Source organism: Talpa occidentalis, unplaced genomic scaffold (assembly GCF_014898055.3).
Source record: "Talpa occidentalis isolate TD23 unplaced genomic scaffold, MPIMG_talOcc4v2.1 talOcc4.6, whole genome shotgun sequence".
Classification (NCBI taxonomy): domain Eukaryota; kingdom Metazoa; phylum Chordata; class Mammalia; order Eulipotyphla; family Talpidae; genus Talpa; species Talpa occidentalis.
Window position 1 is genome coordinate 105717295 of NW_023604972.1, and position 16381 is coordinate 105733675.

The 16381-nt window shown below is 41.9% G+C and overlaps 1 protein-coding gene across 2 annotated transcripts in view; it reads right to left on the reverse strand.

Moving 5' to 3' along the window:
* Nucleotides 1-13319, reverse strand: part of MCTP1 (multiple C2 and transmembrane domain containing 1) — a 476028-nt gene extending 462709 nt beyond the window's left edge. For both annotated transcript variants that reach the window (XM_054688463.1, XM_054688462.1), the window contains exons 1-3: nucleotides 12653-13319; nucleotides 12576-12598; nucleotides 11400-11423 (exon numbers count right to left, since the gene is read on the reverse strand). In XM_054688463.1, the coding sequence (XP_054544438.1) occupies nucleotides 11400-11423; nucleotides 12576-12598; nucleotides 12653-13319 (714 nt within the window). The remainder of the gene's footprint in view (nucleotides 1-11399; nucleotides 11424-12575; nucleotides 12599-12652) is intronic.
* Between the last annotated feature and the right edge of the window lie 3062 nt (nucleotides 13320-16381).

The following is a 16381-nucleotide window of genomic DNA, read 5'->3' on the forward strand; positions in this document are numbered from 1 at the left end:
AAGTAAACCAATGTCGCCTCAATAAAAATAAATTTTAAATAATAAAACAAAATAGGCAATTTGGATTTAAAGGGAAGTTTTTTGATTATTACTTGCATATATTATGCTACTAATAAATTAAATGTTGGCCTTTTTTGAAAAATAAATAGAAATAGAAGTTGGTACCTATATCTTTATTGAGCAATTAAAGAGATCCTGGGGTCCTCACCACAAGTAAGAAGTGGTAGAGCCAGGATTATTCCTGACACCAAAATCTTCTAAGTGTTATACTAAATCTGTTTTTATTAAACACATTATTATTAATTAACCTTCAGAAATAAGAAACATGGAAGGCAATGGTAGAGAAAAAGAGTGCTATAATATCACTACTGAGATGGGGAGGAAGATGAGGCTTTAAAACTTCAACTGAAACTTCTACTTAAGGGTTCCATTTTCCTAAGATAGGTTTCTCAGGCCCAACCTACACCAGACACCTTCCTTTGTAGTGCTGAAGGGTCAGACAACCAGAATCCAAGTCATGCTGATGTATGACTTTGGGCACGTAACTGAGTTTCCTGTGATTGTTTCATCATTGGGAAAATGAGAAATAAACCTACTTCAGAAAGTGTTGTAGTAAACAGATGAGTTAATACTTAGAAAACATTTAGAATAGTGTCAATAGATAATAAATGCTCTGAAATGTTTAGCTATTAGTAAAACTAGTTGTAAAGAGTCATTTTTAAATGGCTCCAGGATAAGAGGTCCCATATGTTGGTTGTCCTCAGGTTTTAAGTGAGATGGTACAATTGAGCAGAGAGATCCCAGCTCAGGGTAGGCCGAGGAAACCACAATCAGTGTGTTCTACCCTATGCAACACATCTTTAGAAGGTGTAATGTGCATTGTGATTTAATAAAAAGTCATTCAAAGACAGGGTAGTAAAGGTCAAGTCCTACCAGTATCGATACTACCATAAAAAGTTTATAAACACTTTTGGACCTCCCTGGTGGTGCAAGGGGTTAAAACACAACCTATGAAGCTATCCGCAGCCACTGCAGCATGAGTTCGATCCCCAGCCAGAGAGCTACTCACATAGTGCAGCTGACCTCTCCTGTCTCACCCGCTGCTCCCCTCAGCAGTGTATTTCAATCTGCCTGTTCTGTTCCCCACTCTCTCTGGTAAATCCTCTCACCCCCCACACCTCTGGCCTGTACCCCACTTCTTATATGCATAAACAAGTAAATCTGTAAAAAAAAAAAGTTTATAAATACTTTTGCAAAACACAACAAATTTCTAGTACCAAGTACAAACAATATTTGTGTAGCTGCTTGAAACTCACATCAAACAGATACTCCTAGAAAGAAAAAAAAATAGAATTTAAAATAAGAAGTGGGCACATATAAATATATCACTCAGAATACAATCAAGAGATAAAAAGGATGAATCAATTAATAAAACAATATAAGCAAACTTTTTCAAAAAGAGCCACTGAGTATCATTAGCAACACTGACAGAACATTCTTTAAGCAGTCAACACAAAGGGTATGTCCTCCCAGACTGATTTGTTCCTAATTCAATTATTGTCTGACTCATTTTTTGAGGTGACTTCAATAAATGAGCTCCTGTGATTATGAGAATACACCTTATGGTCCTAAAGTTATCACTTTTTCTCTAATTAAAAGATGAATAACATCAATGTAGAAGCTCCCAGAAATGCTCCCCATTTTTTATGTCAGATCAATTTGTGAGTAAAGCCAAATGGTTTAAAAACAATAATATATATTAGTTATTATGTCATCTCGGTTTCAAAAGACTAAGGAAATAATTCAATAACCTCTCTCCCATAGTGGGTATAAATAAGATGGATACTTATGGAAGAATAATTATTCTGCTGAAGGAAAGACATTCCTTATATATTATTTCAAATTCAAAGTAGGATTACTCATTCCCTTTGTAGAACACACAAAAGCTGTCTTCTAATTGTACCCCCACCCCGCTTTGGCTGAACTTGTTATTGTACATCTACTCAGACTATATAAATTAACCATTAACAAAGATTATGCTATTGAAATTCAGTACTATAAAATTAAATTTACTAGTGGAAGAATATTGGAGTTCTCGTATCACTATCTCCAATGGAAAAAAAATGTGTGTGAATGAGTAGGTTGAATATAAACCATACCTGGAAAAGGCATAATTGTGTGTGTGTGTGTGTGTGTGTGTGTGTGAAGCATATGCCTAAACAACACAAACTGTCACAAACATCATAGGAGCCAAGAATTTAAACTTGAGCATGACAAATACATGTATTATGAAAGCTACTAATGAAAAGAATAAAGCCTGATTTTCCTTTTTTTCATTTTCCTAGCAAAGGAACAGAAAAAAGTAGCTGAAAGACAGACAGCAGAAAAGCCAAAGATAAAGAGCCAAGACTCAAACATTATACAACCTGGACAGTCTGACAGTGAAACAGACTAACCATGGTTGATCAGCCAAGATATATACAGAGCATCTCATGGCAAGTTTCATATAGTTCTTCCTAAGAGTCTGGCAAATAGCCAAGAAGAAAAAGGTTGAAGTCGGAGAAAGTGACAAATGTCAGGTAGAAAGATGTAGAAAAAAAGATGGAGGGCCTGGGAAACTATGAAACGCAAGCATCCCTCCCATCACTGCCTGTTCCACTAAGCCTCACTCAGCTGATTAACACAGAACAGACTAAAAAGCCTCACTCAGTTGATTAACACAAAACAGAGGCACCAGCATATATCTGGAGTAAATAAATGCTGCCCAGGGATCAAATGGAACAGAGGAGCTCAGGGGTGATGGCCAAAATGGTTAGAAAATGGTAGCTCATTTGGAACTTTTGAGTTTAAGTGACATACATGTATGGCCAGTGGAATCAGGTGGGACACAGACCCTGCCATCACTTCCAGCTGCCTTTTATAAGTAGAGGGAGGGGGCCTCCCTCAGGGCCTAGGGGTTGAGTCTCAGCGCTATCACTGCTATGGCCAGAGTTTGATCCCTGGCCAGGGAACTAACCCACATATGGTGCAGCAGACCTCTCTTGCCTCGCCCGCTGCTCCCCTCAGCAGTGTATTTCAGTAGATCCACCTGTTCTTCTCCCCACTCTGTCTCTGGTGAATCCTCTCAGCTCTCCCCCATCCCCATGCCTGTGGCCTACATCCCAATTCTTATACACAAAAATAAATAAAGTAGAGGAAAGGAAGGAGGAGAGATGCAGCTCAGGTCTGCCCTCAGCCAGAAGACAGGGCCCTGCTGCTTCAGGGTGTTCTGTCCTCTAGGGTAAGAGGTTTGGCACCAGCTCTGTGGCCACATGGAAACTGTGTCCAAAATCTATTCAATCTCAAGAGATATTTTTGAAAAACCTTCAGACTTCTAATTTGATGTGATGAAAATACTCTTCAAAGGCAACTATAAAAATGCTGAATTTTTCTTTTATCAAAAGCTACTTTACATTTCAATAAAAGAACTGCAGTCAAATATGGCTTAAGGGCCTAGATAGAATATAGTGTCTATTTTGAGTGAATATCCATTTGCAATTTTCAGAAACTGATCATTTGCCATGCATGGATCAACCTTCCATCTGAGAGAAAATGCATATTTTAACAGGTTTGAAGCACATTGCATAAGAATGAAAATTTCCAACAGAGTCCTTAGATCCCAAGCCCTTTCTGACATCAGCACCATAAGAATCTCTGTAACACGAGTAAGGAGGATATGTTAGGAGTTTTTCTTATTTTACCTGATGTTTTAAACTGACAAATATATGTTTTGCTTTCCTTTGGTCTGTTAATACTCACTACTTTGAGTGTCAGTGCTTCTGAGAAAAGGAGAACTATTTTATTCAGGAAGAATCCAAAATAACTATAGGAATCCACTACTATGTAGGTGACGATCTGGCACTCAGAACCTGGCACCCTCAAATATTTTGCATAAATGCAAATTTAAAAGACAACCTTCCCTCTTCCTCTCCACAAATAAAGCCTTTTCAATAAAAGCATTTCTGAACAGAATCAGGAAAAATCAAAGACATAAATAAAGGGAAAAACATGCTGTGATCGTGAGTAATGCCTTCTACTTTCCCTTTCCTGGAAGATTCAGCCAAATCCCTTATCTTTCAGATCTTTCCATCTTCCCAAAGGTCAGATTCCTGCCCAACTTCAGGCTCTCACTGAGACTGGTGGTCTCCATGTGGTTTCCTGCCTCTACTGCCAGCTTCACCCTCTAAGGTTCATGTGGCTTTGTCTCTCCTACTCAACTGCTCCCAGGGATACCTACTGTTGTTCTAAAGACACTGGTATATCTTCATTGGTGCCTTTATTTCCCACTACCTCCCTTCCCTGCACCCTCTACTTCAGTGAATTTCAATCCCATTACTGATTTCCATTTGTTGAATACATAGTGCACCACTGACCTTCCTGCCTACGGTGCTATTCTTCTCTCTTCTCCCTGTGTCTGATCCCTAACCACACTCCAAACAAGACTAAAGACATCAGGTGGGAGCACCCTCAAATTGCTGCACCAACCCTACCACTTCCCTGCATCTGCACCCACATGATCTTCTTCCAACGAAAGAGGGATCCTTCTTCTGGCTGGGGCTACCACTTCCCCTGCTCTCTGGAATCTAGCCCCCCAGTTCCTTAAGGATCTTGCACCATCAATTATCCCCCATTCTCCATTAATTTTACCTCTCCCTTTCCATAGGCTACTCATCAACCCACTCAGGAGACAGACATTAAAAAATAATACTGTCCCATTATGTCATCCCATGGTTTTCTCTCCCGATAGCACTTAATTCTTACTCACCAGATGGAGTCAGAAAGCCTGGCCACTCATCCTGTCCCCACCTCCTCTTTCCATACACCCTTCAACTCACTGCATTCCAGCTTCTACCCATCCCTCTTCCCATACATTCCCTTGGCTGGTGAACAGATTTCATTATATTATAAAATGTATTGATACCTACTGTGTCCAGACTAGGAGGGGAGAAGAAAAACCAGAAGAAAAACCAGTCACAAATTCAAAATAATTGTTGCTAGAGTCAGTCCAGAAATATATTTACTTGGTCTGTATTTTTTACATAATAAATAATTTGCAAAAAAATCAAGAATATGGAGACTTCACACACACACACACACACACACACACACACACACAAAATCTAGATTCTTTCCTACTACAAAACCTAACAATGCTGTGCTCTAACAGTGCTCTAACAATGCTGCTTCTTTCCTGCATGACAATAATCATCTGAAACTGAGAACCAGTTACTCCTTGCATGGGGACTGTGCTCCCTGGTTCACCTTGGGCCCCATGGAATCCTCTTTGCTCATTTTCTTAACTTTCATGGCACCTGTTTGAATTCCTGCTGTAGTTCAGCTCTGTCTAGTAAAAATAAAATGTGATCACACATGTAATTTCTAATTTTCCAATAGCCAGGTGAAATTGACCTTAATATATCTTATCTAATCTAATAAATATAAAACAACATTAAAAATAGAAATGAGATATTTTACGTTTTGTCTTTGGACTAAGGCTTCAAATTCTAGTGTGCATTTTACATCTCAATTCCAACTAGCTGCATTTTCCAAACTCAATAGTTACATGTGGCCCCACCTATCATCTCGCAAGCAGAGAGAGAAACTACTAAAGAGAAAGGAAAAAGCAGGCAGAACTAAGAAAAGGGTGCCGATGTGAAAGAATTTGCATGGGTAGAATTTAAAAATAGAAGAGATGGGATTAGGAACAGTCCTCAGTGAAAAAAATGGGCTCTAGGTCAGCACTGTAAGGGAAGAAACGCCCTCTATAGGCAAATGCGGTTCACTGCAATGCAGATTTTCTAGAGGTTCTGGTGTTTTATATATCAGACAAGTGGTCACAATGAAAAAATATTGGTCAACCATCTAAACTCCAGTCACACTCTTGACATTCAAGAGGCAGCATAATGCACCAGGCGAATGAGACCAGGATTCTTGATCAAGATTGGGATTTTAGTCTCGTTCAAAGAGATGGGCCTGAGGAGAAGTGGCAGGAAAACAGGCAGGAAAAGTTTGGGGAGCTAAGATCCAAGCAGAGTTCAGATTCAGAGATCATAAGTGAATGAGGCTATGTCAGCAGGCGTTGGGAATGCAGAAGCAGGGATGCAATGTCAGAGACACTTGGGTGAGAAAACAGATACCTGGATCAGAGACCAGCACCAAGAAAAGCATCCTTGATCCAGAGGCCTCAGAACATGCCCCACGTGATCACAATATGGCACTTGTCAAAAAGTTCCATACCCTCCCTTCACACATGCAGACAAGAACCAGTGAAAGAGTAGGCTGGGAGAAGAAATGAATGTCAAATACATCTGCCAGGCTTGAGAGACTTGGAAACAAGAAGACAAGAACATCGTTATACAACCATAAAGTGATTTCGAAATTTTTCCAAAGAACTTCCAAACAGTTCTGGCCCATCCATTCATGCCTTCATTCATTCAGCAACCATTTATTGAGACTTCAACCACTCATGAGACTTTCCCCTGAACTGTTTCACAATGCCGACTAAATAGGTCGATTGTACTGATGCTTGCCAAGTTCTCTCTAGCAGTGCCGGGCAAGGTAGCTCAGGCTTCATTCAGCAAAATAGGGTCAGGCTGCTAATATTGAAGGGATCACTCTCAATAACACTGGTGGGATTAGGAGGCTGCACTGATCCTAAACCTCCAGAGGCCCCTTCGCTTATCACCTGTCATCATTCTTCAGGTTTGCTCTGCCCCAAGGGAATGGGAAATAGGCTGATATGAAATGTCAAAAGATACTTCACAGGAAAATTGTTCTCTCAAAAACACAATATGCAGGACTCTAAATTCCATATTGAAAACACAGTTTTCAACACTGCTTGCTCTCAGACTAATATTAAATACAAATATTTGGAGACATTAAGGAAAATGTGATCTAATAGTCTGCTGAAAAAATAATTTTCTAATGATAAGAAATTGTATAGGGGCCTCCCGGTGGCGCAGTGGTTGAGCGCCGGGTTGTGAAGCTGCCCGCAGCCTCTGCGGCGCCGGTTTGATCCCCGGCTGCTCCCCGGCCACCGGAGGAGGGTCCCACATGGCGCGCAGACCTCTCCTGCCGCCCGCTGCTCCCCTCAGCAGTGTACTTAGGTCCTTCTGCCTGCTCTGCTTCCCGCTCTGGCTCTGGTGAATTCTCTCACCCTCCATGCTTCTGACTGTGCCCAGTGCTTGTATAAATAAATAAATAAAAATTAAAAAAAAAAAAAAAAGAAATTGTATACATTGGAAGGAGGGAATCTATTTGCATAAAATATTGATTGTTGCAAAATATTGATTTGCATAAAATATTGACTTTCCATGCTTGATTTACAGAATGCAATGTAAGAAGAAAAGGTTGACAGTGACAATGAAATCAAAATAGTACATTAAGTTAATTGTGCAGGAAAAAGAATAGGTATTTTCAATAGTACCAACAAATCAAAATTCACAAATGAAAACAGTACAGATATTTGACAAGTGAAACAAATGACTTGAGGAGAGATGTTCTACCTTTTAATCTATAATTACCTTTACAGAAAGACAAATATGCCATAAATAAGTATGCCTTATAATGTAATGTTATGATAACAAGCAGGCATATTTAACAAGCCCCAAAAATCCAGTATACAATATAAAGTTATATTTACGATGCTTAGTTTAGTGAGGAAAAGAAATAAGTAATTTTTTCCAGCAAAATATAATTTTCCAAACAACAGTCTGAGATTTCAAATAACTAATTTCTGCTTTATCTATTTCACATTCTGCTATGATAATAAATAGATGTAATTAGTGAAAAAAAATACAAAAAAAACCATGATCCTAACTTCTGAATCTGTAGATTTAGTCAATGTTTACAACATTATCTCCAACTTACTATTTATTCTTTGTCACCCTAGAGTTACCCAATGTTTTAATAAATACCATGAGCAAAGAAACCACATTCGATGTTCCCCTGAGGGAGCAAAAATATTTTATTCACCTTTAATTTTGTTAAATCATCCTTGATCTCCAAACAAGAAAAGAGGAGGGAGGTTGGTCTTATTTTCTTTGTGACAATTAATCTTACTTTCTCTCTCAAAGGATTTGTTCACTTTTTTCATGATAAACATGCACACACTTGCCAAAAGTAATGTAAGAGTTCTGCATTACTGTGTGAGATTGTGATGTCACCAGCACTGCCTTAATTAACTTTGGGTTACTTGTGCCACAACTGCAAGTAAAACAATCCACATCTTAAATCAAATGAAAAGAACTAAGAAAGCTCCCTGTTAAATTTTTTCAATCATCTACTTACTTGTTATGGCATTATATTCTTCAATAATAACAGACATTGCTAATATTTCTTGAGTTATGGGTCAAGTCAACATCACACAATATCTACATGAAAATATTTTCACTTATAGAAGATTCATAGACCTATTCAAACATGTGAAATACACAGAATAGTAGTTAAAGGTCACAGGGAAATAATTTCACTCCAAAGCAAACTTATCATGTGTTTATTCTCTCTGGAATAACTTCATGATCTCAGTATTTTCAATAATGCCATCACACATCAAATTGCACTTACTCCCTGCTCCAAATTGTCCTAGGACCTCAGCCTTCCTCTCTCATTTCTAAAGAAGTTGTGAAAACCTACTCTCCCTGCTTCGGGGACTTGTTTGGTAATAAATTTGGGATGGCTTTTAGTCACGTATGTTTAGAATTATGTTTTGTACCTTTGTGTTTTACCCAAGATTAAGTTATATTCTTTTAAGTATTATTTAAGACACCTGAGAAATAATAGCAAAAAATTCACCGAAATCACATTTTTAAATAGTTTGTGAAAGTACGGGTTTTCTTTAAAAGATCACAGCATTAATAAATCACAACGTACTTCATGGATAGACTTAATCTTAAAAAATATTTTTCCACTTTTTATTAGGGATTATAGTTGTGTTTTAGAAATTGTATCCTAATGAATGGATATTCTTCTTACTATGATTTAAAACATTTCTATTATAACCTGAATAAATCACCCACTTTTTTCAAAAATATTTTTACTCCTCCATGAAAGCAATTTTAACAAAATAAATTTAAAAGAAAAAAACTATAAAAGTTTAACATGTATAAACACTATGCTTCAGTTAAATCACTAAAATATGCAACATATTCATTCTTTACTCTTTGTCTTAAAATACTGACTTTCTGATTCTAGCAAAATATAATTTTAGTAACTCATCAAGACAGAATATATAAAATTGGCATACTTTGATATGCACACAAATTGAGAGAGCGTCTTTCTCAACTGTGTTGCAGAAAATGAAATGCATCTGGTATGACAATATGGCCTTGCACGTGAACTAGAATCAGTTTAAAGAAAGGGATTTTTTTCCTTTTTTTCAAAGCAGAACACATTAAATAATGGACATGCATTATAAGGCATGTTCAGGTGTGTTTCAAAGGTATATTTGGCTAAAGAAAACAGCAGCAAGAGGGCTGGCAGGGGCATAAGAGGTAGCACTTTTTGTTCAGTTTTAATCATCATACATCAGTGACTTCCAAATCCCTTTCCCCAGCAGTCCAAACTGTTTTTATGCTTTTGCTTAATATCTCCACCAAGTGTTAGAGCATGTGCACATATGTTGTTGGGGCCTCATGTGGGGCTGGGGGGGTGGAGAGGTGGGGAGTGTGTTGGAGAACATGGCTGGTGCCAGGATTAAGAAAAGAAAAAGAGAAAAATTGAGCAATTTTCCTAGTGTTGCAATGAATTTTCTATCTTCCTTGAGAGTTCTTTTAATCTAGGCAATCTGAGGATGAATTTAATGCTTTTATTGTCTTTCCTTTCATGTGCCCATCTGTGCTTATGAACTGTGAATAAAGCTGAAATCTGCATATACTAAAGCTCCCTCCCCATGCCAAAGTGTCTTTGAAGACAAAGTGCTAAGAGAGCAAGGAAAGTTCTCTGAGATTTGTAGGGAAATTGGAAAACTCTTGCTGAGCTAAGTCTAATTTGGACACCTTAGTGAGTCCTCTTCCAGGTCCAGTTCCAAATTTCATTTTTACCTCTTTTGCATTCAGAGAAGGGAAACTGGCTCCTTTGAGTTGGCTATGAAGTATTTAGAGAAGTAAAGAATCCTCTCTCATGTACTGCAGGGAGTGCTGCTGATGGCTGGATTTGCAACTCATAACAGAGAAAACTGTCTACTCTTCAAAGACTGTTTCATGAGCAGCCATGCAGGGAGCTAAAAATAGTGCCTCTTTTGCAGACTATTGTTTGTCTTAGGACAATCCCTCAAGGTGTATTGTTCTAGCACATCCCACCTTCATCTATTCATGGAAAGATATTTAAGCTATTTTATTCTTCCCATCTCTTCATTAAGATGAAAAGCTTTTTTAGAATTATAGATGGAATAATTAAGTCATTTGTAAATATATATATGCAACAAGCATCACAGAGAACAGAAAACAAATTTACATAGCTAATTTAGCATGGAACTGATTCTAGGAATGTAGAATAAAAACTCCAGAATGTGTAAACTTGTGAGTACTAATCAATAGAACTGAAGTCATCTCAGAAACTTAACAAGTTCTAAAAGTTGTCAAAAGTCAATGTAGTAATGGATAAAGATTCTAGAGACTGGCTTGAATACAAAACACCTCTCCGTCGCTTATTAACCATGTGACCCAGGGAAGGTTATTTAACTTCAAGCATCGGTTTCCTAATCCATAAAATGGCAACAAGAACTTCTATCACTAGGACCATTGATGATTAAATCATGTAAGTCTAGAAAGTGCCCAGCATATGATTAAGGCACATATAATACACTTACTTAAGTATCCTCTCAAAATAAATTCAAGTGTCTGGTACACAAAATTGTGATTTTGTACACAAAATTGTGAATACAAATTCATATTAACATAACAGTATTTTCAAAATAAATATTGATCATGTCTGGAAGCTTTTTGGCTAAAATGAACATAAAGATTAATGCAGATTTCTCTGCTTTTGCTTTGAACATATCCTGGCTCAGTGCAAAGTCTTAGTAAGTTAGCATTCCCAGTGATAATGATTATCGACCTTCCAAAATAATTCGATTATTGGTTTATTACTGTCAATAGTAAAAGTTAACAAAAAACAAATGTAAACAGATGCCCAACTCTAAAATTCTTACATATTAAGATTATGTGCACATTCAAAAATACACATTTTAAGTACATAGTATTCTCCTCTATGGAATTAATAACATCTTTTTACAACTACTTTTTTGCTTATTTTTCAAGCCAGGAAAGTTCTATTCAATTATCTTTCAAGATAAAAGGGAAGGTAGATTTATTTAGGCTTTTTGTCAACATTATCTCCACCTACTCTTCTGAGAAAGAAACTTTTTCTAAAACACCATGTGTTTGCTTAATGCAAGCAATTATGTTTATTAAACAATAAAACACACCGGCATTATGGTTTATTTTCTGAAACAACACTAATAAATTAGCCAGTACAGTATAAAAAATTTCCACTGAAAGCCCATTCATTTATTCCCATATCTTACCCCTCAAAACACAGCCTTATGTTTTTTGTTGTTCAATTTTTAATCTAATTAAAGTTTTCATGTGTACAGTAAATCATTAATCTAACAATCAGTCAAAATAAAAAGAGAGTTTAAGTAAACTAAGATATATTAGAAGAGAGGAATTCTTTGGTTCCCTGGTGGAACGGCGCCTTCACAATATTTTCTATAGTTAACATGATTTGATAGTTTCAGAAGAGAGTCATCTGTATAAAACCAAATAAAAGCCGCCACTCATTGGACCTACAATAAGTGGACTTACCAATCCTACGTTTTGTTTAAGCACATGAAAAACTTGATTCTTACCTGACCAGAGTCAACCTAATGTATAAACAACATACTCTAAACACAGTTGCTTCAGATGACTTTTAAAACTTAGAACAAGTCACAGAAACATAGCCTATGACTAACTCGGAGGAACCGCTCACACTGTCCACTCGTTGGGCAGCGATCCACCTGCAGCAGGAAGTCAGAAGAACCGAGTGAAGGAAAATGAGCAGACTTCTGCGTTAAGGATTTCCCCATACAAGACCTAGCCTTGACCATGAACCCACTTCTTCGCCTTTCTTCTTGCAAGTTCTTAGTTTCAAAGGCTGGACCTCCACACTCCACACTGCCACGCAAGATTATAATTGCACTGACTGCTGAAAGCTTTTTTAAGTTGTTGGATTTGTTTATCTTTTGACAACGTGAGACGCCGACAAATCCCTCTAGAAGACCTCCCGAAAGTACCCACTTTAAGTCTAACTTCTCCTTTCCTAGCTGGCTATCTTTAATACTTCCGCTGTCATTGGCAACCCACAAAGCTACCCAAACAGCTACAGGCGGCAAGCGTTATTTCCATCGAAAGTCAAGTCAGGTGCAAATCACAGCTCCATCTCTACAGAGCAGGAGCCGGATATTTTCTTTCCACTGTCCGATCTGCCCAGCAGCACGCCAGCCCGCGCAACTCCCGGGGTCGCGACCGCTCAAAAATGGATTCGTCGCCGCGAGCACCAGTGCTCGGTGCGCGCCCACCTGTCACTCACCTGGCTGCTGCCGCGCTCCTGGTCCTGCCCCGGGGTCTCGGGCTCCGCGGGCTCCGCTCCGGCTCAGCAGGAGGGGGCGGCGGCTCCAACAGCTGCTCCAGGCAGGCGGTGCCCGGCAAGGAGGAACTCTTCTGATGGCACAAGTGCGCCCCGGGACCCCGAGGCTGTGTGCCGTCATCTCGGGCGCGCTCCCCCCTCGGGGGCGGCTGGGGTGAGGAGGACAGGGACGATGAGGCGGAGGACGAAGAAGGAGCCGAGTCCGGGGAGCGCCCGCCAGGAGGGGTCGCCCCGGCTGCTCCCGCGGCGGCCACCGGCCCCTTCCCCACGGGAAGCAAATGCTCGCGGATTCGGCGGCGCAGCGTGGACCCCTGCTCCGCTCTGCCGGCGCCGCCGGGCTCGAGAGGCTCCGGAGAGGAGCAGCACAGGTTGGGCTGGGAGGAGGAGAAGACGCGGTCCAGCACCTGCTTGCGTTTCTTGAAGCCGCTCCACCTGCTGCCCGCGCCACCCACGCCGGTCAGGGTGTCCCGCCTGCCCCCGGGGGGCGGCGGGGAGGGCGATGGGGTGCCCGCAGTGCGGCGCTCGGAGCCCCCGGCGCGGCCGCCCTTGCTCTTGCCCACCCCCAGCTGCAGGTTCTTCCAGAGCCGGGCCTGGAAGGAGGAGGACGGCGCCGCAGGCTCGGGCGCGCCAGCTGCAGTAGCCCGGGGCTCCATCCTCCGCCCGCGGCTCCTCCTCTCCCCTCCTCCACCTTCTCGGGCTGCGCCTCCTCTCGGAGCCCCGCGGCTGTGGCGGCGGCGGCGGGCGCAGCAGCAGAGGCCGGGAGTGCCCAGCGACTTGGGGCCAGCGCAAGGGAAAGACGCCGCCAAGGCTCTCCGGCCACGGGACTCGGGCGCCGCCTCTTGCTCCCGCACCTGCCCGGGTGGGCTGGCGCTGCCACCCAGTCCCGTCCGCCGCGCCTGCAAAGTTTCGAGCTCCGAGCTTCGCGGCTCCAGTCCACTGGTGTCTCCCAGGCCGCGCCCTGGCTCCGGCTCCTCGCTGGCTCTGGGCTCCAGGAGCTACATGCGCCCGGGAGTGCGCATCCAGCGGCGCCAGGGACCGCGCCCGGCGCCCTCCGGGCAGCACCTGTCAGCGGCGGGGGCGGCCACCTCCTGACTGGGCGCGCGCGCCACTCACGCGACAGGACGGATCGGGCCAAAGCCACCCAGGACCAGCAGCTCCGCGGGAGAACTCCGGGACCATCCTCCAACTCCGAGATGGGAGGGCGGGCGACCGAGAGCCGGGTGGAGCTGGGGAGGGCCCGGAGCCAGCTTGCTCCTAGGATCCGGTCACAGTTCCCCACGCAGCTCGCTCTGGGCGGGTCTCTGAACGCACCCGCAGGCTAAAGTCTGGGTCTGGTGGAGTGAGGCGGAGTGGAGAGTGAGCGCCCGCCGTGCGCCCTGTGGCGCGCAGAGCGTCCATACTAGAGGGGAAACCCGCGAAGTTCTGAGGCTGAACGCGGCTGCTCCCACCCGGTTGCGCGCCCTGGGTCCAAAATGAGAGTTTGATTTCTTCTGTCTTGACTTTTTTCCCACCCACCCCCACCCCCTCTCTTTATTTGCACGCACACTGGTAGTTTTCTCCTGTGCTCAAGGTCTAGCAGTTTCCCGAGTCTAACAAGGCCAATCCTTAAGTGTCAGGGAATTTACAGAAGACAAAGGTGTGAAAGATATGCACTGCCTCTGACCCTTCCCCAAGGCAGTCTTGTTAATTTCACTCTTGTGCATTTCCGTATGGTAATTTCATTTGCTTTGTTGCAAAGCCAATTGGGAAAAGGCATTTTAGCTTACTCAGACCGTTCTCCGGAAATATGATACAAGAGTTCCTGATAGCACTAAAAAAAAAAAGCCTCTTGAAGGCAGTTGACACAGTGCCCCTTCAGTCCTCTCCACTCCTCCAAAAGGTGAAGCATGGAAGAGTTCCTGAGCTTTGGCACCACACTGCTCGATTCCACTTTTCCTCTAGGTAGCTGTATGTCCTCTAGGAGTTTCCAATCTCTTTATGCGTTTTATTTTTCCATTTTTCGTACCTTATAAAAAATATTTATTGAGGGCCTCCCCAGTGGTGCAGTGGTTGAGCGCTGGGTTGCGAAGCTGCCTGAAGCCTCTGCGACGCCGGTTCAATCCCCGGCTGCTCCCCGGCCACCTGAGGAGGGTCCCACATGGCGCGCAGACTTCTCCTGCCGCCCGCTGCTCCCCTCAGCAGTGTACTTCGGGCCTTCTGCCTGTTCTGCTCCCTGCTCTGGCTCTGGTGAATTCTCTCACCCTCCCGCGCTTCTGACTGTACCCAGTGCATGTATAAACAAATAAACAAACAAACAAACAAACAAATAAATAAAACATGCCTCTATAAAAAAAAAATTAAAAAAAAATATTTATTGAGGGACCTCCCTGATGGGGTAAGGGTCTAAGCATCAGCACTATGAAGCTATATGCAACTACCACAGCATGAGTTCGATCCCCAGCCAGGGAGGTGACCCACATGGCACAGCAGACCTCTACTGTCTTGCCCACTGCTCCCCTCAGCAGTGTTTTTCAGTCACTCTGTCTGTTCTGTTCCCCACTCTGTCCCTGGTGAATCCTCTCACCCCCACACCTCTGGCCTGCACCCCAGTTCTTGTATGCATAAATAAATAAATCTTTCTTTAAAAAATATTTATTGAGCATGTACTATGAACCAGGCACTGTGATAGGTTCTGGAGATGCAGTTGGAAAAGGCAGACAGGCCACACCCTTATGGAACCCTTATTTATGTTCCAGTGAGGAGTCTGACAAAAACGAATTTCTGGTAGTGAGAAGTTCCATGGAGACAATAAAACAGGGTGCCATAACAGAGTAGCTATGGAGGTAAGGTTGCCAGATAAATTGCAGGACACCAAATTAAATTTAAATATCAAATACACAATGTTTCATTATATTTATGTCCTAAATATCTCGTGCAATATTTACTATTTATTTAAAATTCAAATTTAATAGGGTGTTTTATATTTTTAGTCGCTGTATCTGGCAACCAGGTATGTAAGGTTGGGGGGGGCTTGTTTTTTTATAGATATAGGGAAAGTGCCTCTGAGAAGCTACAGTTTGAGTTGAGAGTTAATGAGAACAAAGATTCAGCCACTGAAATATTTGATTGTAGTATTTCAAAAAGGAACAGCAGGTGCAAAGGCCCTGAAGCAGGAAGCAGCTTGACGAGGCATGTTCAAAAAAAGGTGGCAAGCACTCCAAATAGAGTGGAGTAAGGTGGATAGAGTTAGTAAGAGACAAAGTGGAAGAAATGGGCCGGCCCTGTTATGGCAAGTCTTATAGCCACAGTAAGACTTTGAGGTTCCTGTAAGCGCAATTGGGAGCCGTTAGTGGATTTTTAAGCATTGGAGTGACGGGTGATTTACTACCACCTGCCTCACAGGACTATTTTTAAAGATTAAGGAGAAAAAGGACTTAGCTCAATGCTTGAGGCTTTTTGCAACAATGAAGCTGAAAATGCCATGAACATAAAAAATTACCTGAATATAGGGCTACTCTGATACCCCAAAGGAAACTGATATCCAGTATAGATTATCCCCCAAAGGAAAAGCAAACTTCATGGCATGTAGCAATACTGCACTATATGTTAGCTGTACTTTTATTACAATTTTCTAACCATCTTAAATATTGGTAGAACATCTATTACTTGAATTAATATGAAATTAATGTATGCATCATACATCTATACAAAGGAGATTGAGAAGGGGATGATAAAT